This window comes from Cnephaeus nilssonii (assembly GCF_951640355.1).
Source record: "Cnephaeus nilssonii genome assembly, chromosome: 5".
NCBI lineage: Eukaryota > Metazoa > Chordata > Mammalia > Chiroptera > Vespertilionidae > Cnephaeus > Cnephaeus nilssonii.
In genome coordinates, this window is record NC_137076.1 from 17362526 (window position 1) to 17379498 (window position 16973).

The window sequence follows — 16973 nt, forward strand, 5'->3', positions numbered from 1 at the left end:
TGATTCAATAAATAACCCCCAGAACAAAGCTTGAGGCAGCGGACCCGATAAAGCACCCTGTTCAGTGACACACAGGGGTCTTTAGGCCGAAGGTCAGAAATCCCAAGGGGCAGAATATTTGAAATCAGAGTTAAAATACAATTGAAATCAGAGCATGTGATCCGGGAGCCATTCCCTCCAAGCCTTGACGGTCTCCGGGATGCTGGCTCCCACGGTCAGGACGAACTCGAGCTCCATTTTACATCTCTCAGCAATAACCACCTTCTTGGCATTTCCACCATTGCACCTGGCTCTGAATTCTGAGCAGTGGGCATCTGGAGAAGGGGGTGAGACTCCCCAGGGACAGAGAAGTCCGGAGCAAGGCAGAGGAGCAAGGCTGGGGCCCAGGTCACGGCCAGGCCCTGCCTTGGAGGGTACGGAGGAGACCCTCAGCTCAGGCCTGTGCCTGGGCCACCTCACTCATCTCCCTGCGGATGTCACCAAGTGCTGTTGCTGGGGACTCCAGCAGCCTCTGGAAGAGGCTGGGCCGACCAGCCACTGGTTCCCGGCACTGGAATGTGACAGCTGTGCCCGCATCAGCCTTCATCTCCCTGGAGAAGCCGTCAGAGGAGCCATCGAAGCAACGGCCAATGGCGATCTCCTTCGCCAGCCTTGGGCTCTGGTCAGTGACCGTGTAGACACCGTAGTTGTGACCCAGAGGGTCCAGCGGGGCCAGCATGGCAAAGGTGGCCGGGTCATCAGCCGGAGCGGGAGGGGGGTGCCGGGCCAAGTAGTCCTGAAGGAGCCCATTGACGGCCACACGACGACAGCTCCCCTGGGGCATTATAGTCACCAGCGTCCGGTCCACCTGTCGCTGGTCGAACAGCATCCCGCTGCACTTGAACTCCACGCAGGCAGCAGACGAGCCAGGGCGCTGGGGGTCTCTTACGCTGCGGGCATCCCGCAGCCCATAGAGCTGGCCCTGGGTGCGTGGGTGGCTGCCCCCCACGTTGTGGGAGCGGATCATGTACTCCTGCGGGCCTTGGACCTTGACCTTGAGGAAGCAGGCCCGGAACTCCTGGGGGTTGGGCCACCAGGCCAGGAGATCTCCGGTCCAGGAGGCTGGCGCGCCCTCACGGAACGGGACCACGTTGTACTCGTACTTGTCGGCCTCCATGCGTGCGAAGCGGAAGTGGCTGGCGGTCACCGGGGCCTCCTGGCACTCCCGCAGGCTGCGCCACGGGTACACCGGGCCTTTGGCTTCGGTGGGGTCGCCGGGCCTGGGTTTGGCGAGGTTGATGCGGAAGCCGTTGCGCTTCAGGGCAGGGTCGTCGTGGTCAGTGCGGCGGTACCCCAGCCGGTCCAGGTAGGGCTGGGCCACGCCCACGGTGGCCGGCAGCGGGCGCGGCCGGGACGGAGGGGGCTCCAGCTCCTCCCCGCCCAGGGTGGCCGTCACCAGGGCGGTGTAGGCATCGGGTTGGTCCGCGTCGCAGAAGGCAGGGAGACAGGCTCCGTTGGGGCCGGTGACCGCACTGTCGAAGCGGCCCCAGGCGCGGGGGTTGGCGGAGAAGCCAGGAGCCGGCTCCAGGTTGACCAGCGTGACCACCACGCCCTCCACCTGCTCGCTGGGGGCGAACTTGTCGCTCGCGTAGGCGCGCACCTTCACGAAGCAGCGGCGGCGCTCGGGCACGTCCAGGTTGAACAGACGCCGCTCGCGGACCTCCACGTTGCCCACGAGGAAGACGCGCTCTTCCCGGCGGACCCGGGGGGCCGCCGACCCCTCGCGCTGGAAGCCGCTCTCCTCCTCCCACAAGCCTGTGTCGGGGTTCAGCGACCACAGCTTGAGGGCCTCCACGTGGCCCGCCATGCGGATCTGGCCGGCGGCCACACGCACGGCCAGGGGCCCGGCCTGCAGCTGCTCGGCGGAGCCGGCGGCCCGGAGGTCCACCGCGAACATGCCGTAGGTGCGCAGCGGGGCCAGCTCGCCGTCACTGTCCACAAAGCGCAGGTCACTGGGGGCGGCAGCCGCCGAGGTGAGATCCCGGGGATCCACGAAGGTCACCCGGGCCTCCACGGCCCCCGAATAGGGCTCTCCATCGGCCCTGCGGAAGGCTCCAGGCGGGAGGACCAGCTCGCCCAAAGGAGGCTCGTCTCCCAGCTCCCCCAGCGGGAGCGTGTTGCTCTGGCTGGCATCTAAGATGACGGGCGGTTTCTTCCGCATGGCCTTGACCTCGTGGTACACACCAGCACCTCGAGGGTCAAAGGGCAGGACCCTGACAGTGTCCATGAAATCGCCACTGGGTTCCACAAAAGTCACCACCAGTCGCTGGGTAGAGCGGGGCACCTCGATGGTGAAGTCGCCCTGGTAGGAGGTAAAGCCGATGGGCTCGAGACCCAGCAGGATCTGGGCAAATCGCAGGGGTTCCCCCGTGTCAGCGGCCACCACACGGCCCCGGACCAGCCCGCGAGGGGGCAGACATTTCTGGCAGCCACACTCGGCCACCACCTTGACCGGAAGGACGTAGCTGGAGCAGTGGATCTCCCTGCTGTCCAGGCGGCGCACGGAGCAGCACCGGGTGCCTGCGTCCCCACACCTGGGGCTGGAGCCCGCTGGCCCGGGGCAACGGGTGTCAGGGCAGAGACCCACATCCAGATAGGCGGGGCCCCGGCCCGGCTGACTGCAGTCGTCGGGGAGTTTGATCAGGTGCTCGCGAGGCTGGGGGTCACAGGCCGGCTGTCCCGGAGCTGGAGAGCAAGAAACCAGCCAGATCAGGGTAAGGGGAGGACTCCTTTAGAGGCCAAGGGTGAGGGCATGGACTGGGGTCAGGGGATCAGTGGGGGCTTGGGGTCAGACTCAGCAAGGTCCAAAATCAGTTTGCCATTGGGGCTCCATTTGAGGTTGAGTTAGGACTTGCTGGGGGGAGGTGGCAGGGTGCTCACCAAGCACGACGAGCTCAGCAGTACCAGAGAGCACAGAGCCCGCGTCATTCCACGCTTTGCAGTGGTAGGCGCCCGCCTGGTCTGGACGCAGTCCCCGAAGCTCCAGGTGGGCGCCATACCTGTGCTCTCGCCTGTCCAGCAGGGTCCCGTTGTGAAACCTGGGTGGCGGGTGGGCATCACCATGGGGGCCCTTGGCACAGGTGTGGGCCTCCACCCTCCCACCCAGAACACAGCCCCCGGAGGATGCCGAACAGCTCCCTCCAGGTCTCGGAGGCACCAGATATCATGAGCAATCCAATCCGATACCAAAGCTGGCTCGGGGCCCTGGAGCATGGGTCAGGACACTCACCAGGAGTATTTCTTGGTGCCTGAGGCTTTGCAGCAGAAGGTCACATTCTGGCCTGCCTCTCGCACTCGGGACTCGGGGTGCTTCACCAGGTGGGGCTTCTCTGAGGGCAAAGGTCAGGGCACTGCCCCATCCCAACTTCTCCCAATGACACTCCCCAAGAGTAGGGTCCATCCTCTCTTTCTAGGGATGCCCTATTCCCACAACTCACGTTCACCCCACTCTGCTCAACATGATGCCCCATCTTAATGCTCCTCTGTAACTCTGTCTTACCCCCGCCTTCAATGACATCTCATTTCTTCCCCCAGGAACCTTGATCTATCACACCGCCCCAATCCCCAGTGCTTGGCGTCACCCAGAACTTCCTCCACAGCTTCTTGACCCCCTTTGCCACAAGGCACTTACCTAACTTATCAAGAACAATAGTGACCACCGCAGATATGGAGCTGTTGGCCTGGGCCTGGGCCATGCCAGCAGAGAAGCCATCCATTTGGGCACTGACGTTGGTCTGGCTGCTGGCACAGACTCCAGGCATCCGGAAGATTCCATGGGCATCGCTGGTGGCCACAGTGCCAGGCCAGTCTCTCAGGGAGACCTTGGCCCCTGGTAGCGGCCGGCCAGATGGAGTGACCACTGAGCCCAGCAGGATGTGATTAGGGCATCCACACGTTTTGGGGCTGCACCCTGGAGGACACAGGGAGGCAGAGGGGCAGAAGGGCCTACACAGCGAAGGTGCCTCCGCATGGCCCTGTGTAGAGCAGCCCCTAGTGTGAAGGGGAGGGTGGGGCTCAGTGGTCAGGGCCGGGCAGGGGGAGGGATCTGAGGTGCAGAGGGGTGAGGAAGATGCCCTGGGAGGGAACAGGAGAGGTAACTCTCACAGCACCGAGAGGATCCTTCCAGCATGAGAGAAAATGTCCAGGCGAGGGCTGGGGGCCCAGCAAGGGGCTGGGTCTTGAGCCCAGAAGATCTCCCTCCCCTCCCAACACCGCGGTTTCTCCACAAAATGGAAAATTCCACTGGAAACTTCAGGGCAGAGACGCCACAGGGAGAGCAGAGCCAGGCGGGTAGGGTGGGGACCCCACCACCCCATTGGCCATCATGCTCCCCCACCCGACTGCGGGCTCTGCCGGCGCAGTCTCCAGACCGTGTTTGTGAAGCCCAGGCCGGATGGGAATTTCCAGTCGCCTCCTGGCTGGCCTGGTGTCTGGCTCTGGGAAGGCCTGGGTATCGTGTCTGCCAGGGTGTGAGCACGTGCCCATGTGGGCATATGGGGCAGGCAGGGGCTGCAAATGCCGCGTGTGTAGACCCCAAATGCTTCTGTGTGTGTCCGTGTCCACTGGGACATCCCCACACTCGGCCGTGCAACAGGGGAAGCGCCCCCTCAGAGGGGCCCAGGCCTGAACACCACCCAGGGGTGTTCACCTGCACACATTCACCAAAGGTCCTCGAGAGGAGCCCAAAAGGAAAGGAAGGGCCAATCTCCTTGTGAACCCAGTCTGGGCCCTCCAGGCCGGGCCCCTGTGCCCAGGCCCCGCCCCTCTTCTCCAGGCTCCGCCTATTTAATCCAGGTCCCGCCCATCAGGCTCCACCAAATTAGCCCCTCCCTTCTAGGTTCGTCCCCCTACCGGTCCCGCCCCTCCTACCTGGACACCGAGGCCGCACACACTTCTGTGCCTCCAGGGGGCGCCCGGGACATGCCTCCCCAGTGGGGCTTGGGCAGCGGCGGCGGCGCAAACGACGACCGGGCCCGCAGCTCCCTGAACAGGGACCCCACGGGCCCCACGCTCCCCACGCGGCCTCTGCAGGGAGGGCGGATGGGGAGGGAGGGTCAGGCGGCCGCCCGCCCTAGGGACTGCATCTTGAACACCTGTTGACAACGTGGGCCTGGAAGACTCCCCCGCCACGTGCATCCAAGGGCAGCACTCCAAACAAGCCCTGCCCGCTGCTCCCACCAAGGGCTCCCCTAGGTGCACTGTCCAAGGTGCAGTTGAGGTACCTCCCCTCCCCCCGCCCCGCCCTCCCGAGGTTAACCTGCTGTGCCACCTGCGTCTCAAACACATTTTGGGCTCAAAACACTCCCACCCAGAACGGAGCTGGACAAAGAAGGCAGCGGGAGGGAGATGTGCTCCTTGGGGCCCCTTCCTGCCCCCCACCCCCCAACCCCGACCTGGGACCCGAGCTAAACCCAGCCTCTCCCTTCAGAAGCTCCGCCCTTATCAGGTCCTGCCCTATGTAGGGCCCCGCTGCTAAAGGACCCGCCTCTCCCTAGCCACAAGGCCCAAATCCTCAAAACCCGCCATCCGGGCCCCACTCACCTGGGACCCCCTCCCACCCGCTCCCCCCGCCCCTCGAAGCCCCGCCCCCACTCCGGCCTGGCCCCGCCCTCACCCAGAGGGCAGCGGAAGCGCACGTGGTAGTTGGAGCAGCGGCGGCCGCGCGGCTGCTCGCGGTTGAGGCACCAGAAGCCGCGCGTGGGGTTCAGGTGCACACGCTCGCCGACGGCGGACGGCAGGGCCCAGTCCGTGGTGCGCGCCTCCAGCGCCAGGGGCCGCGGGCACACGCGCGCCGGCCCGTAATAGAAGCGGATGGCAGCCAGGCTCTCGAAGTCGCCCTCACCGCCCGGGTGATCCACGTTGAACCAGGACGTCCACTCGCTGGCCTCTGTGGGCACCATAGGCACTTGGACCGGGGCCGAAGCCTAGTCGGGCCCCACCTGCGTGCTCCGGGCCTTACGTGCTGTCTCCGTGGGAGTCCTCCCCTCCCACCCCAGGGAGCGCTGGGCTAGCCCAACCCACCCCTGGCCCCACCCTGAGCCAGAGCCCTCCAAAGCAGAAGGCGCTGTGAAGGGGTCACCGGAAGGTTGCCCAGTGCCTGAGCTGGCGCATCAGTGCGCACAGAGATCTTGCCACTGTCTCCCCTGTCCTCACCCTCAGCATTCAGAACACTTGAGGTGAGATAGGAAGGCCGCTGGGGAGGCCTGCCTGACACCAGCCCCAGCTGTGGCTTTCCACTGCCTGGCAGCTTCTTGTCAGGGCCAGCCGGGGCCTTGCTCACTGCCTAGCTCAACCCACCACAGGCGGGAAGGGGCTGGCCTCCCATATCAACCCCCCAGAATCCTTTTCTGGTTCCAGAGCAATCCAATGGAACTTTCCTGGCCTGGGAACGAGAGACCCAGGTTCCAGAACTCCTGCTTTCCTGTATGGCCTGGGCAGGTGGTCCCACCGTCCTACCACCATCCCTCTTCAGTTTCCTCCTTGACAAACACCTGGATTCTCACCTCCCTGCTCCTAAAACAGACCTCTTGGGGGCACCACTTCCAGGGGTTGTCATGTCCAGAATGGTACTGGGCCCTTCACCCAGCTTGTGTCCCCTCCTCCTATGTCCCCACCAGCCAGAGTTACACAACAGTCCGCAGCAGAGCCAGGACTCGGGCCCTGGCTAACTCACCTTCCCAGTCCTCCAGGGCTGGTGAGGGCTGGCCAGGGTGCAGCGCTGGACCTTCGGGGCCCCACGTGGTCTCCGTGGGCTCCTCAATAAGGGTAGTGCCTGTAGAAGAGATGAGGCGTGGGAGGAAGGGAGGAACGTTGATGGGAATCCCTGTGAGCTCTTTTTATGCATCCCCATTTCACAGGGGAGAAAACCGAGGCTCTTAGAAGCCAGAACCCAGCTCTAGCTGACCCCAAGGACTGCAGCACCCCATCCTCCAGGAAGCCTGCTCTGACCCGAAGCCCCAAGTCCACAGGCCTTGGAAGTCTGTCCACCCTCCTCCCCAGACCAAGTTCTCCCCCTAGATGTGTTCTGCTCCGGGCTGAGCTGCATTCCCCTTCGTGCGTTTGCCTGTTGGAAGTTGCTCCCTCACTCGACCTTCCGTCTGCACTTGGGGCCCATGCTGCCAGCAGGAGGTCTTTGGAGCTGAGCCCGGCTTCTCTGGCCTCAAGTTGGGCTGGGCAATGACCTCAGACAAGTCCCTTCCCTCTTGAAGCCTCAGTCTCAATGGGCCCCATTCCCCGCTCCACCGAGTGTTCCAGAGATGAGACTTCCTTTTCTGAATGGGAGTTGTGTGTGGAGGAAGGGAGGAGTTAGGTAAGAGGGGCCAGGACCAGACGATCCAGGGTCCGGACGCTGGGGCTGCGATGGAGATAGGTACCCCGCGGTCACCGGGAACCCAGAAAAGCCTCAAGTTCTTATCCACATTCCGAGTGCCCCTGCTGTCTCTTAGAGAAGAAAGTGGGGAAGGTCTGATTCTCGCCCAGGCGGTCCAGGGCTCGTCTCCCAGGTGCCCTCTCACGCCCCCACCCCCGGGTGGGGAAGCGAGGGTCCCTGGGTTCTCTCTCCGGACGCGGGGGGCATGCCAGGCCCACGGCCAGGCGGCCAGGCGCCTGTGGGGCGAGGCTGGGGACAGGGGACGCCTCACCTCGGGCCCCCGCCAGGTGCGCGGCGGCGACACAGAGGCAGAGCAGTGGTGGCAGTGAAGCCATGGCCGGTCCGAGGGAGGCTCCGGGCTCCACCGCGCGCTCGGGTCGGACTCCCGCGGGTCTGGCAGCCGCGGGGGCTGAAGGTGGGGGCGGGACGCGACCGCAGGCCCCGCCCCGCCCCGCCCCCGCCCCGCCCGCCCCGGCCGAGCTGCTTTGCCCGGAGCGAGCTGTGCGTGAGCAACCTCTCTGGGCCGCCCCCCCTCGGTGCGTTCGGCTGTGCCTCCGCCTTCAGGATGGCCTGGGTCCCCCTGTCGCCGCCTGGAAGCCCCTCCCTCCGCCCACCCTCCATTCCCCACGCCGGGGCCGGAGCTGCCTGTGGGAAGTGCGCCTTGGAATCGGGCCTGAAGCTACCCGAACCTCCACGCTTCAGGAGGCCAGACACCCGCCTGCGAGTCGAACTGCGATCCAATGGCCTTAGGCCATCGGAGCAGGCTGCAAGTCCCAGAATCTCCCCTTGACGGGGGTCAGCGGGAAGTCCCCCTCTCCGTCTGCCCTTCACCCCTCCCGCCTTGGGCCGCCCCGAGCCTGCCCACCCGCGGCGCACAGAGGAGGCGAGGCCGGGCGGTGGTGGGATGTCTGTTTATTGGGGCACGTCCAGGCCGCGAGGGCACGGGGGGCGGTCACAGCGCGGCCACGCAGTCGGTGCCCGTGTACCCCGGCAGACGCAGAGCGAACTTTCGGCGCACGTCGTCGGGCACGAACCTGCCAGCCACGAAGTGGTGGCGCCCAGAGAAGCGGCCGGCGCAGCGCTTGGGCGCCCCCAGGGACACCAGCACGTCGGGCCGCAGGCCGTCCTCGGAGTCTCCGCCGGTCTCCGCATCCCAGCCTGAGGGAGGAGGGGAGGGAGGGGAGATCGGGAGCTGGGAAGGGTGCACGCCCTCGGAGGAGAGTCCCAGCTTCTGCTTTCTGACAGTGAGTCTTGATCAGACCTGCCTCCCCAAAGAACTGAGCCTCCACCCTCAGACCAGCCTCTTTCCCTCCTTGGAGATGTTTTCCCGCCCCCTCTGGCCAGAGCCCTCATACTTCTCTGCCCCTCCTCCCACCCTGCTACCCAATCTGATTCAGCCTCCTCCGTCTGATTCAGCCTCTGCCTTCAGGCTGCATCCTTTCCACCTGCTGCCCTTTCCTGGTCGGACCCATGCCTCTTCTGGCGTCTGTCTAGCCCCAAACCTCCCTTCCCGTCAATCCTGAGCTTCCCGGCCTGGACTAGAACCTCTTTCCACCCAGACTTCGCAGCCAGCCTCCACTTTCTGACCAGATCCCCACGCAAAGGACAGACTTTCCTCCATCCACAAGCAAGCCTCTCCTATCTGACCTCCTTGCCCCAGGCTCTTGCCTCTGACAGGAAGTGCCTCCTTCCCCACCCAACTGGAGCATTGATCCTCCTCCCTCTGCCCAGAACTCTTTCCTCTGGTCTGACACCTCTGCCTCGCCCTCATGCTCTGCCTTGCCTTTTTACTTGGCAGGACCACACCAGCTCACTCATTGGTTCATGGCCTCTGCCACCTCTCAAATGACCTTCCACCTTCAGACTAGGAGCTTTGCCTCCTCTCCTGCCTCTGACTGGAGTCTGGAACCACTAACTAAAAGCCTCTCCCCTCTGACGTTAATCATTCCTTCTGGGATCCTACCTCCACCCTCATACCAGACAGCCCACCTCCTCCTAGCCACCCCCACGCCACCCCTGCTCTTCAGCACCCTGCTGAGAAGGCCCCGAGGTCTTGCAAGCCAGGGGATGTCCCTCTGAGTTCGGCCACCCCGTGAAGGGTCCGGCTGGCCAGCGGCTGTTTGTTCCGTCTGCCCGTGGCCTAATGGCTCCAACAGGCATAGGGCGGCGGCCAGGACGGGCGAGGCCTTTGCTGAGTGAGCTCACGTCTGCCTGGTGACTGGGCCGGGGTGGGCACTGGGCACATCGGGCTGAGTGTGGTGGGAGGGGATGCAGGGTCACCTGGGCAACGACCTCAGTGTTCCCCATCTGAGGGATGGACGTGGCCCTCTGCCATACCCAGGGTGCACAATCCATCCCCAAGGAAACTGAGGCTCAGAGTAGGCAGACCAACTGGGTAACAAAAGCTGGAGAACAGGGCCCCTCCCCCCCCAGGTCTCCCAGGCCCTGATGCACCCCCCTCCACCTGGCATGCCTGAGGGAATGTCCAGGCTCACGAGGGGGATGGATAGCAGCTTGAGTGTGGCCAGCGCACGTGTGCAGGGGCCCCCGACCTCACGGGGCTCCACGCCAGGGCCCAGCACAGCATCCACCACCAGCCCATAGGCATCATTGATGAGCTGGACCTGGGAGGGAAGGCAAGGTAAGGAGCAGCCTTGGGGCACCACCCCCACCTGCCCCTTCGTTGTCAAGGAGTGCTGACCTCTGTGGGCAGATAGGACAGGAAGGGGATGTCCATCTTCTCACACTGGGTGGTCAGGTCCTGGTGCAGCGGGTCCAGCGAACGTGTGGGGTAGAAGATGGTCGGTTCATACTCCTGGGGGGGGGAGGAGGGGGCAGGGAAGGGTCAGTATGGGGGCTGCCCAAGCTTTTACAGGCTCTGCCAAGCCTCCAGACCTGGTCCCAGGCAGCAGTACCTGGGGCAAGCACTGGGCATAGTCTGTAACTTGTCCAGTCTCAATGTTCCCCTGGAACACTACCAAGAGGAGGAAGTGACTTCTGCAGGGACAGAATGGGGAGTGACCCTGGGAGACCAAGGGGGTCCTTGCTACTCACAAACACCCGCAGGTGCCGGGCACAGACCAGCCCTACCGCCCCATTCTGCTCCGGTCCGCACACGACCAGCACCGTCTTCTGCTTCCTGGAGAGAGCAGGCAAGGGGAACACCTGGTAGGGGGCACAGCAAAGGCAAAGGCACGGAGCTTGGAATTCCTCCCTGATCAGGTGGGGAAACTGAGGCCCCAGGTAGAGGAAGGGACGGGGCTTGGGCTTGGAAGCAATATGGGTGAGGGCCCGGGCCACTTGGGGCCTCAGTTTCCTCCTTGGAGACGCGGAGTCCTGGCCTCAGGATCCGCCAAGCCAGAACAGGAAAGCATGTCTCCAGCCACCATTGAAAGCCCGAGAGCCTGGACTGTGGTTTGTTTATTCTCGGCCTGAGTTGCAGACATTCTTCCACCTTTTTCCACTGCAGTGGCTTCCCCTCCCCCACCCATTTTCCAGGCCCTCCCAGAGGCCCCGTAGTTGGTGGGGAGGTACTTTTCCAACCTGCCGTGCCCTGTCTCTTTCCACTGGCCTATCTTCACCTCCCTGTCTCTCTGTAGCTCTCAGACTCGCTCCGTGTCTCTCCGTCTAGTCTCTTTCTGTCTTTCTCCTGGTCTCAGTCTCTCTCTCAGACTCTGTCTTTGTGGGTCTGTATATCACTCTCTCTTTCTCTCTTCAATACAGCAGTTAAGCGTGCTGGTGTTAGAGTCCCAGCCTCCCCTGACTCCCTCACCTCGGCCCCCTCTCCTCCCCCAGCCTCGGTTTGCCTCTATTATATAGAAGCTCTGACAGTCTCATGGGGCCTCTCCCTGACTCCACAGGGCCTGGCCATACTCTAACCTTCAACCACACAGAGGGGAAATTATTCCACGTTTCAGTCTCCTCCCCAAGGTCTGAGGTCCTGACTGACACTGACCATGCCTGCAGCCCATAACACCAGAGTCAGGGAGGGTGACATTGGCTGGCTGGCTGAGACGAAGGGGCTTCTGGATGTACTTGGGGCTTTCAGGGCAAAAACGGGACGAGTTTACTACACTGGCTTTACTTCTGTGGCTTAGATTTTCTCCATTTCTTTCTCTTTTGGGCACCTCACTCAGGATATGTTTCATTTGGAAATGAAAACATTTAAGTAAAAAAAAAATTGAGTTCACATAGAGAAAAATACTGAGTTTTAAAAAATATACAGTGGTAATAAGAAGAGAAAAAGGGGAGGAAGAGAAGAAGGATGACATACTGGAGCCCTGCCGGGCATTTTTCTAAGGTGTTTATGTTTATTTTTTTATTATTTTTATTTATTTTATTGATTTATTACAGTGAGGAAGAGAGAGGGATAGAGAGTTAGAAACATCGATGAGAGAGAAACATCGACCAGCTGCCTCCTGCACACCTCCTACTGGGGATGTGCCCGCAACCAAGGTACATGCCCTGACCGGAATCGAACCTGGGACCTTTCAGACCTCAGGCCGACGCTCTATCCATTGAGCCAAACCGGTTTCGGCAATGTTTATGTTTATTAACTGGTGTCAGTTTATTACTCTTGTTCAGAGGTAACATGGGGCAAAGCACCAGATAGTAGTATCATCGCTGCTATTATTTGCCAGTTCGTTGCAGACACCTCAAGTATTTGCCCCAGAGCCACAGCTATGCTTCCCAATCCCTGGGCCATCTGGCTGAGGTCAAGGTCAAGGGGCAGGGGTTAGGTACCTTGGTCACAGCCACAGCACTAGCATGGCCACATAACTCCACCAGCTGCTGCCGCCCAAAACGATAATCCTCCAGCAGCTCCCGTTCCAGAGCAGCTGCCTCCTCCGTGCTGGGGGACAGAGTTGGGAGAGACGATTAGAGACACAGAGAGATGGAGACAGAGGCTCAGATGGAGTCAGAAATGAAAAAAAAAAAAAGAAAAAAGAAAAAAAGAAGAAAAAAAAAGAAAGAAATGTTCCACCAATGTCCCGAGCCAGTCTCTGATGCCACCGCGAACCGCCGCCCCCCCCCCCCCCCCCCCGCCTTCCCCCATCTGTTTCCCCATTCGATGCACAAGCGATTGAATGGAACCCGGCAGGCAGCTGGAGGTTTGAACCGAAGCCTGATGCGCCGGCGCCCTCTGGTGGTCGAGGAAGCACGTGGTGGCGCATGCTGGTTCTGTTCTTCCTAAGCGTGGGAGACTGAGCCCCACTCAAAGGCCCCCAGCCCCCAAGGTGGGAGGAACCCAGGAGGAGGCATGGAGCCTGAAGGACTGTGATGGGGGCGATGGGTGGATTTCAGGCAGAGGAAGTCACTGACTGAGCTCCAGGACATTGGAGGGGGCTGATTGGACTAGGGGCGGGGTACGGGGTACTGAGGGAGGTGTGTGAAGGCTGCAGAGGCGTTTGACAGCTCACTTAGGGAGGTGGGATGTGACCCTCTTCAAAGTTAGTTGTAAAACTCAAATAATTGTGCCTAGGGAGATGGAGCCAACTTGCTTGAGACAAAGCTCTACTACGGAGTTGGCTTACTGGAGTGACTGGGGTCTATTTCATCTTTCCAAGCCTTGCTTCCTCTGCAAAAGTGAAGGCGGGATGGGCTCGATTAATTTTGAGGGGCAATTCAAAATGCAAATGCAGTACCCCTTGTTCAAAAATTAAGAATTTCAAGATGGGCCGAAACCGGTTTGGCTCAGTGGATAGAGCGTCAGCCTGCGGACTCAAGGGTCCCAGGTTCGATTCCGGTCAAGGGCATGTACCTTGGTTGTGGGCACATCCCCAGTAGGGGGTGTGCAAGAGGCAGCTGATCGATGTTTCTCTCTCATCGATGTTTCTAACTCTCTATCCCTCTCTCTTCCTCTCTGTAAAAAATCAATAAAATATATTTTTTTAAAAAAAGAATTTCAAGATGGTGATAGAGTGTTAAACCAAGTGTTGGGCACTTATAACAGCAGGGACCAAGCTGTCTGGCCCTTGCTTAAGGGCCTTCCAAAGGGCCTGGACGTGGTGGTTGCAGAGAGGGAGAGCTGGCTTTGATCAGGTGTTCCTCACTCCAGAATCAAGGGTTGGGCAGCTGGCAGGACCTTCCTGCTGGGGAGTAACATCTACCCCCAGTTCAGCAGATCCTAGAGAGGGCAATAATAACAACAATTATAGAACTAGGGCCCTACCAGGTTTGGCTCAGTGGATAGAGCCTCGGCCTCTGGACTGAAGGGTCCCAGGTTCAATTCCAGTCAAGGGCACATGCCCTGGTTGTAGGCTCGATCCCCAGTAGGGGGCGTGCAGGAGGCAATCAATGATTCTCTCTCATCATTGATGTTCCACACTCTCTCTCCCTCTCTCTTCCTCTCTGAAATCAATAAAAACATATCTAAAAAAAAAGAAAGAAAAAAAAGCACACGCAATTAAAATACGATGATAATAATAATAGAACCAGTCAGTCCCAGAGAGTTGGAAGAACAACTCAGAGAAGCCAACTGGGTTGCCCAGGGTCATGCCAGAAGAGTGGGGAAACAGAGACTTCCACCTTTGGTGTCTGTCTTCAGAGCCACGAACAGAGTATGAACAAAGCAGCAGAGGATGATCTACATATGGCAGAAGTTTGGGATGAATCCTAGATTTCCTCCTTCAATTCTGTGAGTAGGAAAACCACAACCTTCCAGCCAATTTTGCAGTGTGATTACGCCAAGCAGCAGGAGGGGCAGAGGTGGGAAATGAGGACGACTGTGGGATGGGGAGTCAGGGAAGGCTTCCTGGAGGAGCTGGCCTGGAGCACTATGGTAGATAATCCAGGTGGCAAGAACAGCAAGGGCCAAGGCCTCTTGGTGGGAGAGCTTGGCAGGTTCGAGGGACAGAAGAGAGACCAGTGTGGCTGAGCAGTGAGAGAAACAGAATACATACTTTGGGGGCCACATAGATGGGGGAGATGAAGGCTGAGGGCAGGGAGGTTACATGCCCTGAGACAGCAGCAATCAGAACCAGATTCAACCCCTAACTTGTCTTCAGCCAATGTCAGATGAGGTTGAAGTACCAGGTGGGAAAAGGAGCTCACGGTGGGGCTAAATAAGAGCAAACCCATCCCTCCCCCATCCCCGGCATGGAAGGCCAGCCCAGCTCCTGGGAAGGGTGTTCGGGAACGTGGCTTATTTCTCCTCCTTCATCTTGTGACAGTTCTGCCGCAGCCCTCACAGGAGCGTGGGAGGGTGGGAGGATGAGAAGGGTGGAGGATCATCCATTCCTCCTCTCCCTCTGTCCCAAAGCTTTGATCTCATCACCACTCGGAAAATTATCTTCCTGCCTAACTGGTCGTTAGAGTGATAATGGGGAGTCCATAGGAAGAGGGTGGTCTAGGCTATGAGTAGGGTATGAGTGGGAATCGGGGCTGAGCCATGTGGGACCAGGGTAGGGGGAGGCGCCTCAGTTATGAGAGTACCTCTTGTCTCCCAACCAACCCCCCAGATGAGAAGGGCTTCGAGGCCCGGGATTTCCCCACCAGCCCAGAAGGGCTGAGGTGACCTGGTTTCAAAGGGAACTGGGCCTAACACTTCCAAAACGCTTCCAGGAGGGGGCTCTTCGTTTTTCATTTAGTTTTTTTTTTAAAAAAAATTGGTTTCTTTCTTTCTTTCTTTCTTTCATTCATTTTTATTGATTTCAGAGAGGAATGAAGAAGGAGAGACAGAAACATCAATGGTGAGAATCACTGATCGGCTGCCTCCTATACCCCCCACCCTGGGAATGGAACTGTGATCCCCGGGTTCATAGGCTGATGCTCAACCACTGAGCCATGCCAGCCAAGCTGGAGGGGGCTCTTTTGGAGGTGAAGCCACGAGGCCAGGATGGCCATGCCAGATCCTCCGTGCTCTCCGCTCTGCCTGCTTCTCTCCACCCTCACCACCCTCATGCCTCTTCTCACCAGCCTGCCATTACTGCCCACCAGGCTGCCAACAGCAGTCTCATGCCCCCCAAACTCCACACCAACGAAGACGGGGGCTTTGAAAATTTGAATACCAGATCATATCATGCACTGTTGCAAACCTTCTTAAGGCTCCCCAGTATTCAGAGAATATTCAAATTCCTCATCATATATACAAGGCCCCCACTATGTCTCTAACCTCATTGCCTCCTCTCCCCTTGTTCACTGGGTTCTACACACACCCACCCCACAGAGCCCCATCACTCTTCAATTGGCATTTGAGGTGTCCCACTGTCCCCCATGCCAGATGAGGCCATTGCTTGTTTCTGGAACATTCATCTCCCCCTGCCTGGGAGGTGCTAGGTGTTTAAGCTGAATCTGGATAGCAGCCAGAATCTGGACATCGGACAATATCAGCCCTGAGAAGAGAAGCTGATCAGACAGTGGGCAGACTTCAGTGAAATGAATCTGGTTTCTCCAGCCTGGCTTGGTGGCCCATGTCACACAGGATGACTCAGAACAAGGCGTGAGACTGCCATGGTTGCTGACTCCAGACCCCGACAAGTGGCCCAGGTGTTCAAAACTCGCCCTAGCCTTGGCTCAGGCAGTGGCTTCCCTCCCAGACCTGTTTCCTTGTCTAGACGAGGTGGTAATAGCAGGTGGATCACCATGGGGGTGTGTAAGCATTTGAGGAGCTGAGAGTAAGAGTTGAGATGGGGCTCCAGGGTAGCTGGGAGATGGAAAGGGGAGGTGGGCCCGGGTGGGGTAAAGGGTTATGGAGGGGGAGTAGCAGTGCTGATGAATAATTCACGGAGCGGGTTTGCTGCGACTGTAGTTTCCCTGGCAATGCAGCGTCAAAGGCGGGAAGCGGCAGGCTGCGTCTCCAGTGAAGTGCGGGGTGGGCCTCGGATTCCCCCCCGCCCCCACGGCCCTCCCCAGACATGCTCCTTCCCCCATTATCCCTCTCGACCATGCCCCTTCCTCACAGAGTCCCGGGTATCCCTTTCCCGGCTGACCTGAGGAAACGCCGATCCTCGGGCGCCTCCGCCGGGTCTCGGCTGGCCGCCCCAATCATGGCCAAGGCGAGCCTGTGCGGGCAGCGGGGCCAGGCAGACACCGTTTTAAAGCGTATCCCTGAGCAGGCCCCGCCCACTCCCACCCGCCAATCAAGAGGCGCCGTGAAGGCGCTTTGCAAGGCCACTGGTCGCTGGTCGCAGGCAGACTTAACTCTTTTGTGGCAGAAGCACAGCTGCCGGCGGGATGTAAGGACGCCCAGATGCCCATACTGGCAAGGAGACAAGTCTGGAGGGGCAGAGTTGGGTCGTGATGGGTCGGTCACACCTGCTATGGGGTCCTGGCCTGGGAGTATGGGGACACGCCTCTGCCGCCTGCCCTGCCATTGCTCCTCTCCAGGCCCCTATCCATCCCTGGAGGGGTGGGCTGCGGTCAAGCAGAATTACAACAGAGGTAGGGCAATCAAGGCATATTTTGGAATCCAGGGCTGGTAGTGGATCCAGGGGCAGCGTAGGTGTGTTTTTTAACGTCACCCAACTTGGCGTTTTCTGCTGAATTTCCAGGTCTAGTCTCTGAGTCCCCACAAGGTGTGTGACCCAGTGGCGCTCCCCCTCCCCAAGTCACTCAGTCCTTGGGA

General features: G+C 60.1%; 2 protein-coding genes across 2 annotated transcripts; both read right to left on the minus strand.

Annotated features, from left to right (window-relative positions):
• Positions 1-302: 302 nt before the first annotated feature.
• Positions 303-7802, minus strand: CILP2 (cartilage intermediate layer protein 2). Its single transcript, XM_079773029.1, has 8 exons — positions 7680-7802; positions 6713-6811; positions 5654-5926; positions 4909-5064; positions 3671-3949; positions 3269-3368; positions 2920-3077; positions 303-2724 (listed from the first exon to the last, which is right to left on the minus strand). Exons 1-8 carry the CDS (start codon positions 7741-7743, stop codon positions 434-436), a joined length of 3420 nt encoding a protein of 1139 aa, XP_079629155.1. The 5' UTR covers positions 7744-7802; the 3' UTR covers positions 303-433.
• Positions 7803-8313: 511 nt separating this feature from the next.
• Positions 8314-16827, minus strand: YJEFN3 (YjeF N-terminal domain containing 3). The gene is made up of 6 exons (XM_079771462.1): positions 16339-16827; positions 12152-12260; positions 10463-10573; positions 10110-10223; positions 9873-10032; positions 8314-8566 (listed from the first exon to the last, which is right to left on the minus strand). The coding sequence occupies exons 1-6, from the start codon at positions 16395-16397 to the stop codon at positions 8361-8363; spliced, it is 759 nt and encodes a 252-aa protein (XP_079627588.1). The 5' UTR covers positions 16398-16827; the 3' UTR covers positions 8314-8360.
• Positions 16828-16973: the final 146 nt, after the last annotated feature.